Source organism: Myotis davidii, unplaced genomic scaffold, assembly GCF_000327345.1.
Source record: "Myotis davidii unplaced genomic scaffold, ASM32734v1 scaffold209, whole genome shotgun sequence".
Classification (NCBI taxonomy): domain Eukaryota; kingdom Metazoa; phylum Chordata; class Mammalia; order Chiroptera; family Vespertilionidae; genus Myotis; species Myotis davidii.
The window spans coordinates 2657023-2672216 of record NW_006300047.1 but is presented as its reverse complement, the minus strand read 5'-3'; the positions used below and the strand labels follow the sequence as shown (position 1 = coordinate 2672216).

Here is a 15194-nt window from a genome sequence, read left to right as displayed (position 1 = left end):
GTGTGTGTGGGTGGGAAGTTTCAAATTGGCCTGGGAGAGGAAGGGGGTGGGGGGTGCTGTATTCCCTGGAAGAACAGGTTTGGCCTAACCTGGATCAATCGGATGTAAATTGACCCCATTTTTTGAGAATTTGCTACAGGAGGGAAGCAGCCCTTTCTTCATCAGAAAGGTGTGGCTTGCGCTTTTAATTAACAAAGGGGCGTTTTTTTTCTGGGCTACTTAGATTTTTAAAATTAAGATATTTTTAATAATTCTTGGGATTCAAATCCAATTATTTTAAGGCATTTATTTTAGCAACTTTTTGTAACAGAGAAATCTATCAATCTTGTTGCTAGAATTTCTACCCTGGGTCAAATTCGCCATTTTCCTTAGGAAATAAACAGTCTTGGGTTTTATTCTGCTCATTTGCAAAGAGATTCCAGCTCAAAACTCTATCTAAATGTCCAAAATCGGAACTTGCGCGCATCAGTTTCAAGCCAGGTTTTTTCTTTACATGTGAACAGAAATCCCAGACGCATATAAATACTGCACATATCTTATTTTGAAGTAAAAAAAACAAAACGGGAACTGAAAGGGCGAGAGCTATGCCCTCCATCTTACCCTGGATCCTCAATTTTTGGGGCAGCAGCCTTAGCCATGTGCTCAGCAAGGAGCTTCTTCCCGGAAGCCCAAGCCTTTGGATTTCTAAAACTAACCAATGACAATCAAGGGAAGTGCGTGCCATAGATACGACCACATCCTGTGTAACAAGACACCGACTTGCACCCGGCCAATTGGCAGGGCCCACAGTCCTCTCTCCTCCCCTTACTCCAACCCCCTTATAAAACCCCTCCCCACACAGAGCTATCTCTCTCTGCCGCTTGTCGCTGGGTCAGTGAGTGTGGTCAGGGAGCCGAGCTAGTTCGAATAAAGACTCTTTGCTTTTGCATCAGACTCGGCTGGCTCCCTGGTGGGCTTTTGGAGATCCTGAAATCTGGGCATAACAGAACAAATACAATATTTGTATTTGCATGTGGCCCATGGGTCATAGTTTGAGGACCTCTGGACTATGTATTAGGTCAGTGATGGCGAACCTATGACACGTGTGTCAGAGGTGACACGCGAACTCATTTTTTTGGTTGATTTTTCTTTGTTAAATGGCATTTAAATATATAAAATAAATATCAGAAATGTAAGTCTTTGTTTTACTATGGTTGCAAATATCAAAAAATTTCCCTATGTGACACAGCACCCGAGTTAAGTTAGGGTTTTTCAAAATGCTGACACGCCGAGCTCAAAAGGTTCGCCATCACTGTATTAGGTAGATCCTCTACACCTCTCAATCTCTAGTGCATGACAGTGTTAAAAGCTGTTTCTGACTAATTAGATCAGCCATAGACTCAAAGCCACTAGAGACCACCTCTACCTATAGACTGATAGGATTCCAACTTGAATTGCCCACCAGGCAATCGTCCTCTGGTGTAGGGAGGGTTTTTTTTCAATAGGGTGGGGCAGTTGCTTCTGCCTGGAGGCTAATTGTTATTTTTTAATATCTTAAGTGGCATCAGGTAAGGTATTTTCCAATAGGGTCTGTCAACTGTCTTACCTCCAGGCAAGGCAAATGTCTATGTGGGAAAGATGTCCTCTGCTGTGTGAGGAAGTATTTGGCCTAGGAAGCTGGCGTTTCTGCTTTCTGAGCTCTATCCCTTGGATCCCTGGCTTCTGCTCTCACAGCTCCAGTCTGTTTCACCCTCCCTCTATCCAAGCACAAGGTGGGTGGATCCACAGGGAGTTTAGTGCATTGGCCCTTTAAGAGGGTGCCTGAATTTTCAGTTGTTACTCCCTGGCAGACAGCACCCCACTGCTTTTCACAGCCAGATGTTATGTGGGTATCCTCATTTTTGGTGCTCTGTGCTGGGGGGCCCAGCTTCGGGATTAAATCCCAGAGTTCTCAGTGGCAACCCCCTACAGCTGAGATATCTCACTGGGTGCCTGACCAACCCTTTCGTGCCTCTGCCCCTCCTGCCAGTCTCTATGTGGTCTCCACTTTCAGTCCTTGGGTATCAGGGTTCTCTCCTGTGAGTTTTCTATTGATTATTCAGGAAGTTTTTCTACATTTTAGTTGTAATACCAATTTGTTTCTGGGAGCAGGTTTGTGCAGCATCCACTTACTCTGCCACCATTTTTAATCTTCCTGCCCATATAGGTTTGGATTTACTTCTGTATTCTCTATTCTGTTGCAATGATCTCTGTGTCTTTTTTTATGCCAGCACCATGCTGTTTTGATTACTATAGTCTTGTGGTATAGTTTGATATCGGGTAGTGTGATACCTCCGACTTTGTTTTCCTTTCTCAAGATTGCTTTGGCTATTCAAGATCTTTTGTGATTGCTTACAGATGTTAGGATTATTCTAATTCTGTGAAAAAGCCATTTGAATTTTGATAGGAATTGCTTTGGGTAGTATGGACATCTTAATCTTACTAATTCTTTCTACCCATGAATGTGGCATACCATTTCATTTATTGTTGTCTTCAGTTGTTTTCTTCAATATCTTAAAGGTTTTTTGAAGTACAGGTCTTTACCACTTTGGTTATATTTGGTTATATTTATTCTTACTGATGCAGTTATAAGTGGAGTTGTTTTCTTAATTTTTCTTTCTGATGGTTCCTTAACTGCTATACTAAAATGCAGCTGATATCTGAATATTAATTTTGTACCCTGCTACTTTACTGAATCCAGATACCGGCTTTTTGGTGGAGTCTGTAGTTCTTTATATTTATGTAGTATCCTGTCATCTGAAAATGAAAATTTTCTTCTTTCTTTCCAATTTGGATGCCTTTTATTTCCTTTTCTTGTCTGATTGCTGTTATTTGGACTTCCAAGACCATTTAAATAAAAGTGGTAAAAGTAGACAGCTTTGTTTTTGATGAGTATGATGTTAGCTGTGGTTTGTCATGTATGGCCTTTATTATATTGATGTATGTTCACTCTTTGCTGAGAGTTTTTATCTTAAGTGAATGCTGGATTTTGAAATGCATTTCCACATCTATTAATAGGATCATATGATTTTTATTCTTGATTTTGTTTGTGTGGTGTATTACCTTATTCAACTTGCAGACATTGGACCAGCCTTAAATACTGGCAATGAATTCCACCTGATCATGATATATGATCCTTTTAATATACATATTGCTAAATTTGGTTTGCTCGTATTCTTTATAGAATTTTTCCATCTATCCTCATCAGTGGTATTAGCATATATATTTTGGAATGTCTTTGGTTTTGGAATAAAATGAGCTAGGCAGCCTTCCGTCCTTTTCCGTTATTTTGAAATAGTTTGAGAAAGGTAAGTGTTAATTTTTCTTTGAATGTTTGGTAAAAGTCACCTGTGAAGCCATCAGGTTCAGGACTTTTGTTTATTGTGAACTTCTTTATTATTAATTCAATTTCTTTAGTATGTATTGATCTGCTCAGATTTTCTGTTTCTTCTTTATACAGTCTTAAGAAGATTATATTTTTCTAGGAATCTATCCATTTCTTCCATGTTGTCCAGTTTGTTGGCATATACTTGTTCAGAGTACTTTCTTATAATCCTTTGTATTTCTATAGTGACAATTACCACCTCTCCTTTTCTTTTTTTAATTTTTTTAAAAAATATACTTTATTGATTTTTTACAGAGAGGAAAGGAAAGGGATAGAGAGTTAGAAACATCCATGAGAGAGAAACATTGATCAGCTGCCTCTGCACACCTCCTACTGGGGATGTGCCCGCAACCCCCGAATCGAACCTGGGACCCTTGACTCTGCAGGCCGATGCTCTATCCACTGAGCCAAACCGGTTTCGGCTCTCCTTTTCTGATTTTACTTGGTTCCTCTCTTTTTCTTGATGAGTCTGGTTAAAGGCTTATCAATTAGGGTTCTTTTCAGAGAACCAGCTTTTTATTAATTTAATCTTTTGTAATCATTTTAGACTCTATTTTATTTGTTTTCACTCTGATATTTGTTATTTCCTTCTTTTTACACTCTTTGGTCTTTGTTTTTATAATTCCTTTAGGTGTAAGGTTAGATGGTTTATTCTTTACTTTTCTTGTTTCTTTTTTTAAATATATTTTATTGATTTTTTACAGAGAGGAAAGGAAAAGGAAAGAGAGTTAGAAACATCCATGAGAAAGAAACACGGATCAGCTGCCTCCTGCACACCCCCTACTGGGGATGTACCCGCAACCAAGGTACATGCCCTTGACCGGAATCAAACCTGGGACTCTTCAGTCCACAGGCCGACGCTCTAGCCACTGAGCCAAACCAGTTAGGGCTACTCCTACATCTTTAAATCAAACTGGTCAGGACGTATTTTTCTTGTTTCTTGAGGTAAGACTGTATTGCTGTGAATTTCCCTTTTGGAACCACTTTGGCTGTTCTGATAGATTTGGGGTCATTGTGTTTTCATTATCGTTTGTCTCAAGATACTTTCTGATTTCTTTCTTGATCTTGTTATTAAGCCATTTATTACTTAGTGTCATGTTATTTAGCCTCAATGTGTTTTTGTGTTTTTCAATTTTCTTCATGTAATTGATTTCTAGTTTTATATCCTTGGGTCAGAGAAGATGCTTGATATGATTTTAACCTTCTTAAATGTATTGACTCGTTTTGTGGCCTCACATATGGTGTATCCTAGAAAATGTTTCGTGTACACTTGAAAAGAATGTATATTTGGCCTGACCTAGTAGCTCAGTTAGTTAGAGCATGGTCCTGATATGCCTAGGTTGTGGGGGTGATCCCCGGTCAGGGCACATACAAGAATCAACCAAAGAATACATAAATAAGTGGAACAATAAATCTATGTTTCTCTGTCTCTCTGTCTCCCTCTTTCTCTTTCCCCACCCCACCTTTGTCTCTCTCCCTTTCTCTCTCACTCAAATAAACAAATAAAAATTTTTAAAATATATTTTTATTGATTTCAGAGAGGAAGGAAGAGAGAGAGATAGAAACATCAATGATGAGAGAGAATCATTGATTGGCTTCCTTCTGCACGGCCCCCACTGGGGATCAAGCCCGCAACCCGGACATGTACCCTTGACTGGAATCGAACCCGGGCCCCTTCAGTCCGCAGGCCGACGCTCTATCCACTGAGCCAAACAGGCTAGTGCACAAATAAAATTTTTAAGAAAAAGAAAAACATATATTCTGCTGTTTGGGCGTCCTAAAAATATCACTTGAATCCATCTGGTTTAATGTATCGTTTTAGGCCACTGTTCATCAGTCTATCCTTTTATATCCATCAATATTTTTTTTTAAATATATTTTATTGAGTTTTTACAGAGAGGAAAGGAGGGAGATAGAGAGTTAGAAACATCGATGAGAGAGAAACATCGACCAGCTGCCTCCTGCACACTCCCCACTGGGGATGTGCCTGCAACCAAGGTACATGCCCTTAACCGGAATCGAATGGGACCTTTCAGTCCACAGGCCGACGCTCTATCCACTGAGCCAAACCGGTTTCGGCCACCAATATTTTTTTTAAATGTATTTTATTGATTTTTTACAGAGAGAAAGGGAGAGAGATAGAGAGTCAGAAACATCGATGAGAGAGAGAGACATCGATCAGCCGCCTCCTGCACATCCCCTACTGGGGATGTGCCGGCAACCCAGGTACATGCCCTTGACCGGAATCGAACCTGGGACCTTTCAGTCCGCAGGCCGACGCTCTATCCACTGAGCCAAACCGGTTTCGGCTATATCCACCAATATTTGCTTTATATATTTAGGTGCTACATTGGATTTATAGATGTTTACAAGAGTTATGTTCTTTTGTTGGATTGACCCCTTTCTCATTATGAAATGTCCTTTGTCTCGTATTACATCCCTTATTTTAAAATCTAGCTTATCTAAGTATTGCTACATCAGCTATTTTTGTTATTCCGTTTGCATGAAATAACTTTTTTCATCCCTTTACCTTCAGTCTGTGTGTCTTTTGATACGAAGTGGGTCTCTTGTAGGTAGCTTATGTACAGGATTTGTTTTTTTATCCATTCAGCCACACTATGGTTTTTTTAAAGGAGCATTGAATTCATTTATACTTAAAGGAATTATTATTTTTTTTAATATATTTTATTGATTTCTTACAGAGAGGAAGGGAGAGAGACAGAGAGCCAGAAACATCGATGAGAGAGAAACATCGACCAGCTGCCTCCAGCACATCTCCTACTGGGGATGTGCCCGCAACCCAGGTACATGCCCTTGACCGGAATCGAACCCGGGACCCCTTAAAGGAATTATTTATTGGTCTGTAGTTATTGCAGTTTTATTCATTGCTTTCTGATTGTTTTCGTAGTTTTCATTTCTTACTCTCTTTCTCACTTCCCTTGTCTGTGATGATTAACAGTGTTGCATTTGGATTCCTCTCTCTTCATCTTTTGTTTATCTTGTGTTTTGGTTTGTGGTACCATGTAGCTCACATATACCAAGTTGTGGACAGCAGTCTATTTTAAGCTGCTTGTCACTTAAGTTTGAACATTCTAAAGTTACCCCTTCATTTGTATTTTTTTCTCTTTTTCTTTTGTGCATGTGTTTGTGGGTGTCTCTTAATTTATTGTAATTATACATGATCTTTCTACTTTTTTGCCTTGTGAGCTTTGTATTAGCTTTATATTTGTTTGATCCATTGTGTTTACTAAATGTTTTCCTTTGTCAGTGAGAACTTTTTATTTGCTATATTTTCTTATTCATACTTTTGATCTTTTGTTGTTTACTTAATGAAATCACTATAACGTTTCTTGTAATTCTGGTGATGAATTCCTTTAGCGTTTTCTTATAGTAACTAGCTCTTCTTTGATTCTAAATGATAGCTTTGCTGGGTAGAGTTATATTGATTGTAGAACCTTGGTTTTCATCACTGTTAATATTTTGTGCCATTCCTTCGTGGCTTCCATAGTTTCTTTTGAAAATAGCTGATTATCTTATGGAAGCTCTTTTGTTCATAACTGACTTCTTTTCTCTTTTATGATTATCTCTTTGCCTTTAACCTGTGACATTTTAATTATGATGTGTGCTGGGACTCTTCGGGTTCATCTTATTTGGGACTCTGCACTTTCTGAACTTGTATGTCTATTTCATTCTGCATGTTAGAGAAGTTTTCAGTCTTTTTTTTTTTCTTCAAATAGGTTTTCAAATCCCTTGTTCACTCTCTTCTTCTTCAGGTACCCTTATGATATGAATGTGGGTATGCTTGATGTTATCCCAGAATGCCCTTTAAACTATCTTCATTTTTTTTTCTTTTAGCTATTCTGATTAGGTGTTTCCACTTCCGTGTCTTCTTGATCCTGTTTTGTCTAATCTGCTGTTGGTTCTCTCCAATATATTCATTTCATTTAATGTATTCATCACGGCCCCCACTGGGGATCATTTTCTGACTGCCTCCCCTCCCCCCCGTCTATGGTTTCTAAGGTTTTGCTGAGTTTATCTGTTCTTCCCCTAAGTTCAATGAGCATTCTTATAGCCAGTGTTTTGAACTCTGTATCTAGCAGATTGCCTGTATCCATTTCATTTAGTTCTTTTTTTTCTGGAATTTTGCCCTCTTCCATTTGGGACATGTCTCCTCATTTTGGCTGACCCACTGTGATTTTTTTTTTCTGTTTATTAGGTAGATCTGCTACATCTCCTAGTCTTGGCAGGATGGCCTTATGTAGTAGGTGACCTGTGAGGCCCATTGGCACAGTCTCTCTATTTCCCTTAGCTGGGTGCACAAGGGGCATGTATCCCTTGTGTGGGTTGTGTGTGCCTCCTGTTGTAGTTGAGTCATGATTGTTTTTGGTATATCAGTGGGTTTGATTGACCATTGGGCTACCTGGCTTTGAGGGTTGTTTGTGACTACAGCGGATAAGTAGTTGTGTGTGGGCTGACCCCTCCTCCCCCCAGAAGGAAAGTCACATTAACAGAGCCCTCGTGCCAGCCATTCTGCCCTTTGGATGTGTCATTTGTGGACCTGGTTGAATGGTGCTCTTGTGTGTTATCAAGCTGGCAACCAGTTGTGTTGTTTCTGGAGCCTCTTGGGAGGGCACAGGTAGGGGCCACATGCTGGGAGTCACCTGCAGTTGGTGGCTGCTTGTGCTGGGCCTAGAGGCTCTTGAGAGAAGCTATGCTGTGAACTGAGGCTGGCTGCTACTAGTGCCAATCTTGAGATGCTTTGGTGTGGGCACCACAATGTGAGCTGAAGCCACCTGTCACTTGTGTTGGGTTTCTGGCTGATTAATTGAAGCTATATTACAAGTCAACACTGGTTGCAACTTTATAATAGGCTTGGAGCCACCTGGTAGTGGTGTAATGTACCCCATGAATTACACAAAGGACGACTCAAGAAGTCACATTAAGAAGTCTATTCTATTCAAAAGCCAGTGGCTCTGAGGGGGCATTCGGGGGCATTAGCAGCTCTGAGTGACTACAGTATTGAGCTTATAAAGACAAAAAAACCCACATCCTGCTAGACGTTGGAATGTAGAGCTATCTTGTGAAAGCAGATTGTACAGAAGCAAACTGAGCAAAGTTAGTTATCTCTAAAAGTTATAGTTTTAGTTTTTGGAGCCATTGAATCAAGGGACAACATTCCCGGAGCCACTGAGTCAATGGAAAAGCAATTAAAGCAATTTTTGCAGTTCTGGTCCTCAGGCACAGGAAAATAACCCTTGTAAAGCCATAATGTGGGCTGGCAACATAATGGGGTAATTTATGTGAGTTTCCAGGTCTCATTCTGGAAATGGAGGTTTAACTACCCTATTGTTTATGCAAGCAAATGTTTACAGTAGCCAGAATAGCAGGGTTAAAATTTATACAGCAGTTTTTACCTGAGATGAATGTTACTATGCTTCATTGCTTCAATGGAAGTCACAATGCATGTTGAGAGCAGTCACCACTTGTGCCAGCCTTGGGGCTACTTAGCAAGAAGTACAGGGCATGATTAGCCCAACTGCTTCTGTTTGAAGTTTGTGGGCTTTTCAGTAAAGTCCACAGCATAATGCTACTTGTGTGGAAGCCCCTGGAAACAGCTCATTCTGGGTGGGTAAGGTGGGTGGGATTGCATCTCGAGGAATCACCAGAGCTGGACAAACATTGTTAGCCAGGTTAATGGAGAGCTCAGCTTTGGTACCGGTGTAGGGCTGCCAGTTTTGTGAGATTAAGACTGAACAAAGAACAGTGGTGCTTGCCAGCACTTCCATCCCCAGAGAGAACTGCCCTGACCCCTGACCTTCAAGCCCTTGCTCTGAAACCAGTCAGTTCAGCTCCTCTATGTATGTCCCTGGCGCTCTTGGAGCTGCTGCCCCTTGGCTGGAGCACAGAGTAAGTGAGTTTGTGAGTGAGCAAGTAAGTTTGTGAGGGGGCGAATTCTTGCAGTGGGGAAAAGGGGGGTTTCACTTGAGGAATTCCTGGGACTCATTATGGACGATACCTCTTCCCATCACTTTTGACCTGGGCCGGTGAGCCAGGTGAGAGGCTGGCACCTCTCACTCTTCTGGGGGAACTTTAAAGCTGAGATAATCCTCTGATTTTTAATACCTACACCGTTAGTGTGGGACCTGCCCCTACCACATCCCTGTCCCTTCTACCAGTCTCATTGTGGCATCTTTATATTTTCTAGTTCTAGGACTTCCATTCAGCTAGTCTTCAGGTGGCTCTCAATAATGGTTGTTGAATAAGTTAGTTGTAATTTTGATGAGGTAATGGGAGGAGACAAACACAGCATTTAGCTCCCACCATCTTAACTGGAACTACTGCAGTATTCCTTTTTTTTTTCTATTTAAACAATAATTTTATTGTTTGAGTACATAGATAAATTTATGCCACTTGGGCAGAGTCTGTGAATGTCTCCTATGTTTAGTTGCAGGGGAGGATTTGTTTGGTCTTATAAGCCAACCAGTGAATACGGCTATTGATTAAAATTGGACAGAATTTACAAAAAGGATCAGAATCCTTTTTTTAAAAAAATTGTTTTTTTATTAATTTCTTATATGTTCCTCTCAAGATGCTTTTGAACAGCAATAGTTTTCTTAATAGTAGAGATGATCAAGAACATCAGGAGTGAATCCTTTTGACTTAAGAATTCTCAAGATTGTATTGCCTGTCACTTATGTAACACTATTTTCTCAAGGTCACACTGATTTGTGTTGAGTCAGCCCCTTCTTGGCCAGTTTGTAGATCTGCTGTTTCACATTGTCACAGGTCAACTTCAGCCAGGTGGGGATGATGCAGTGGCAGGGCAAAGCTGACTAGGACAAGCCTTTACTTGAGAGCATGCATGCAACCCATTATGGCCACAGACAAGCAGCAAAAAAAGAGCAATATTCCTTTCTTTTAGACCAGTTACTTACCCACCATTTAGATACAACTTGATGTGGACACTGAGATAAATACTAAAATATTTCTCTGCTATGTGGTAGATTTTCCTTAAATTATGAGAAACTATCAATAATTAAGTATTATAGCCGTAGCCGGCTTGGATCAGTGGATAGAGCGTCAGCCTGCAGACTGAGGAGTCCCAGGTTCGATTCCGGCCAAGGGCACCTGCCTGGGTTGCGGGCTTGGTCCCCAGTAGGGGGTGTGCAGGAGGCAGCCGATCAATGATTCTCTCTCATCATTGATATTTCTGTCTCTCTCCTTCTCCCTTCCTCTCTGAATCAATAAAGAAATATATTTTAAAAAATATTTAAGTATTACAAAACCTAAATTGGCTTTCTTATTATAACTGGCATCATGCTGTGTATTTTAGTGCTCATTTCATATTCATGCCTATTGGGAATTACTCCTGCGGTACCATTTATTTTGAAAATTTGAATGTTAGGAAAGCTTTTAAAAAGTGCCACTGTGTGTAGAAAATGGAATGTTCTATGTAAAACATTGTTTTCTGTGTTTATGAACAATTGCAACTTAATCTTAGATTATCTAACATATGGCCTGCTTAGATTATTTAAACCAGAAGTTAATGGTTATAGCAGTCAAGTGATATAAAAAGTGGCCAGGTAAATGATCAGGTTTAGTAACAAGTAGAGGCTTACTAGCACTATAAATTTTGAATTTATAAAGTTTAAATTTATAGAAAGAAATTGAAATTATTTGTACATTTTAGTAAATGTGGATTTTAAATAAAAATAACTAAATGAAGAGATAGTCTCAACATTGTTTTAATATTGTAAATAGATGTTAGCTTTTGTCTGCTGGAGAAATGCTTTTAAATATGGTATCTTAAATTCTAGGATTTGAAAGATGGCAAGTCCAGATAGAAGTAAACGGAAGATATTAAAAGCCAAAAAAACAATGCCTGCCAGTTGCCGGAAACAAATAGAGATCCTCCATAAGTCAAAGAATGTTGAAGCCCTGAAAACAGCAGCAATTGGGAATAATGTGTCAAGTGATAATCAGAATTCAAGTGTTGTCATAAATAACAAATGTAGAGATTCTGAAAATGATGTTTCCTCATTGGACTCTAATAAAAATTCAGCATGCTCACAAAAAAGTAAAGTATCTTCTCAGAATTCAATAAAACCACTAGAAATTGATTTGGAAACAAGATCGCAATCCACTGAAGAACAAGCTGTATGCCCTTACCAAAAGCCAAGTAAACCAATAGAATCTCCCAGGAATCTGTCTACACAAGAGGCAAAAGATTCACAAAACACTTCTGAAAACTGTAACAAGGCAAATGTAATAAGATCCTGTTTTGAACAACAGGGAGAGGATTGTAATCTGAAATCCGTTAGTAGCCAACACAGTGTATTGAGTAGTATAGTTCAAATGTCAAATTCTGCAGTAATCAATACCTTGGATAAAAGAATTGACAAGATAGTTTCCCATTTAGAAACAAACTCCAATTCTGCATCTCATGATAAAAGGCAAAATGACATTTTGATTTTAAGTTCAGACAACCATTTTGTGCCTGTTGATAAAATACCTACAGCAGTAAATTCAGTCATTTATAGTAACTGTACTTCTGACAGTTTGAAAAGTGAAGACTCCTATAGAATCTATCATTCTATCCTTTTAAATGGTGAAAATACAGAGTCAACATGGCTGTCATCACTTGACACAGATAGTAATAACAGTAAGTGTATGCTTGTATATCTTCTGGGGAAATCAAAATAATCACTGTCTTTTGGTGGGTTTTATAGTCTCAGATATAGAAACAGTAAGTACATACCCCGTCGGGCAAAAGTACAGTTTGGAAAATAATACTATAATTAATAAGTAATTATACAGGAATAAGCTATTTTGTGTACTCAGAACTATAAACCTATTTTAGCCACACCCTGTATAGACAGGGAAAAGGTAAACAATGACAAATATTTCAGAGGATCTTGTTTCTGAACCATTCTTGGTGGGGAGGGGAAATAGTACCCTCTATATCCAAAGGCAGTAACTTCTGTCAAGAAATCAGTCACTTTTTCTTGAGAGCACAAAAAACCAAAAGGTGGTTTTATAGCATTAGCTTGGTTTATTTTATCTACATATTTTCTTATTTTGAAGCTTTATTTATTAGATTGGGAGACTAGTTGACAGAGAGAGTGGATTTTTAAATTGTTGATGAACTCATTTTTTTTTTCATAGAATTGACCTGTAAATCATGTGCCAAGTATATGCGCATATACATACATACTTGTGTGGGTGTGTATGTGTGTGTGTGTGTGTGTGTATGTATAGAGCAGTGATGGCGAACTTTTTGAGCTTGGCATGGCAGCATTTTGAAAAACCCTAACTTAACTCTGGTGCCGTGTCACATATAGAAATTTTTTGATATTTGCAACCAGAGTAAAACAAAGACTTATATTTTTGATATTTATTTTATATATTTAAATGCCATTTAACAAAGAAAAATCAACCAAAAAAATGAGTTCGCGTGTCATAGGTTCGCCATCACTGGTGTAGAGAGAGAAATGTGCCAAGTATATGCACATATACATACATACTTAGTGTGTGTGTGTGTGTGTGTGTGTGTGGAGAGAGAGAGAGAGAAATGCATTAAATAATTAACCAATGAAGTTCTAGGGTTAGAAAATCATTAAAATAGCTAAAGTATATTTCATTCAAAGTAGGATGTTTGTGTAGCTTAAGGAAATATATGGAAAAGCTGAGTTTATAGGATAAATTTTGTCGAGGCTTCAGAGTGATCATTTAACAAGATGAATTTAAAATTGCTTAAAAATAGGGTCACCTATTAAAAATATGTAGGACTACCTAAGTAACTGTTTATAGAAATATTGTAACTACTTAAGTAACTAAGTAGAAAATTAAATGCTATAATTTATTCCATTTTTTTAGTATTAACTAGATATTAAATGTATATTAAGTAGGATTGAAGGGGAAATGCATCTGAGGCCACAACCCTACCTACGATACTCATTTTTAAAAATAAATTAGATTTTTGCAGTTTTTTATACAATTGCATTTTCTAAAAAAACGCTGTCAATTGCCACATTTTAGTTTTTCCATTTGCTGAGAAGGTCTAGAAATTAGAGAATTGCCCTGTTTCCTTCATTAGAAGGAGTATTTTCATCTCTGACCTTTCCATTTCCTCAAGGCCATAATCATAAGAAGAGGATGTTTTCAGAAAACAAAGAAAATGTTAAGCGCCTGAAAACTTCAGAGCAAATTAATGAAAATTTTTGTGTAGCTCTGGAAAAGCAAACAGCATTGCTGGAACAGGTAAAATATTGGGGCTTAAATATTTGCTTCAGAAACTTCTACTTTTGATTAGTAAAATATGGTAAAAGTTGTCCTGGCTAGTTGATGAGTGTCATCCTATATACCAAAAGGTCACTGGTTAGATTCCTGTTCTAGGCTCATGCCCAGATTTCAGGTCTGATCCTCGGTAAGGATGCTTAAAGGAGGCAGCCAGTCAATGTTTCTCTTACATTGATATTTCTCTCCCTTTCTCCTTCCCTCCCTCTCCCATTCTCTCTAAAATCAATAAAAACATATTTTTTAAACAAAGGAATAGTTGCCCTGGCAGGTTTTGCTCAGTGGTAAAGAGAATTAGCCCTCACACCAAAGGGTCACAGGTTTGATTCCCAACCCAGTTGAGCGGGAGATGTCTGTCTGTCTCCCTCCTTCCCTCCCTCCCTCCCTCCCTTCCACTCTCTCTAAAAAATCTATGGGAAAAGTATCCTCGGGTGAGGATTTTAAAAAATGGTAAAAGTTACTTGATCTCCACAATGACTTAGTACAGATGACTTTCACTTGATGCAAAGCTGGTATATGAAAAATGAATTAGCAGATGGAGGTATTAGGGGAAGATAATTATTTACATTACCAAGATATCTCTAGTTACTTGAAAATGATCCTATGCAGAGTAACCTAGATAGAGTGCTCTGGTAGAAATAGTATGGGATTTTCAGTAATTATTGCATTCAAATCTCTTTGTGAGTCACATACCCCAGGGACTTGAGCTTTGCTGAAAAATCTATTTTGTACTGGTAATGAGGTTCTTTGGTCTGTATTTGTAGCTATTTGTAGAAATTATCACAATTGCTCACTATTTCAGGCAACCTAAAGTTCATTGCATAGTCCTGTTATATTTAGGTTTACTTGCCCTAATTTCCAAGTTTACGTAGGTATGCTGTATTATCTGACATTTTGCTGTATAGTATCATTAAACACATGTTTTGCTTTCATTTTTGCCCAATTTCATCTCATTGTATTGCAGTTTCCATACATGTCTGATCAACTGAGTTTAAGGAGTTTCAGTTTTAGTAGGTCCTGTTTTGATTACCATATTTTGTAATTTTACTGTACTCACCACTAGAATGCCACAACTAAAAGACATTAAGTAGTAAATGAATGCCTGTCAGCTGTAATGGAACAAAAATGCCCTAATTCAAACTATTCTTACTGTATCCAAAACAAAAACACTACTGGTTTTTAAAAACAGGCCATTACAATTATGTAGTTTCATATTATATGAATGTTATTATATGAATATAGTATAATACCTGGAAGCCTTTTTGAAAGATGAATGCTGAACCAGCCTAATAGATGAGTCAACAGTTTTTCCCTTTCTATCTCTTGTTTTCTTCCAGGAAGACCAAAAGAGACACTATTAAAAAATATGTAAATGTCCTATTGTTTGCAGGAAAAGGGTACCAGAATTATGGTAACCATGGATGCAGTTTAAGAAAAGTTGAAAAATATTATAGCTGTGTCTTTTTTTCCCTGTACCCTGCCCTCTATCCCCCCC

General features: G+C 38.4%; 1 protein-coding gene across 4 annotated transcripts in view; it reads left to right on the top strand.

Annotated features, from left to right (window-relative positions):
* ATF7IP2 (activating transcription factor 7 interacting protein 2) overlaps nucleotides 1-15194 on the top strand; it is a 110393-nt gene that overhangs the window by 47345 nt on the left and 47854 nt on the right. For all 4 annotated transcript variants that reach the window (XM_015572142.1, XM_015572143.1, XM_015572139.1 and 1 more), the window contains exons 3-4: nucleotides 11221-12065; nucleotides 13539-13663. In XM_015572142.1, the coding sequence (XP_015427628.1) occupies nucleotides 11231-12065; nucleotides 13539-13663 (960 nt within the window). In that variant the 5' untranslated portion in view covers nucleotides 11221-11230. The remainder of the gene's footprint in view (nucleotides 1-11220; nucleotides 12066-13538; nucleotides 13664-15194) is intronic.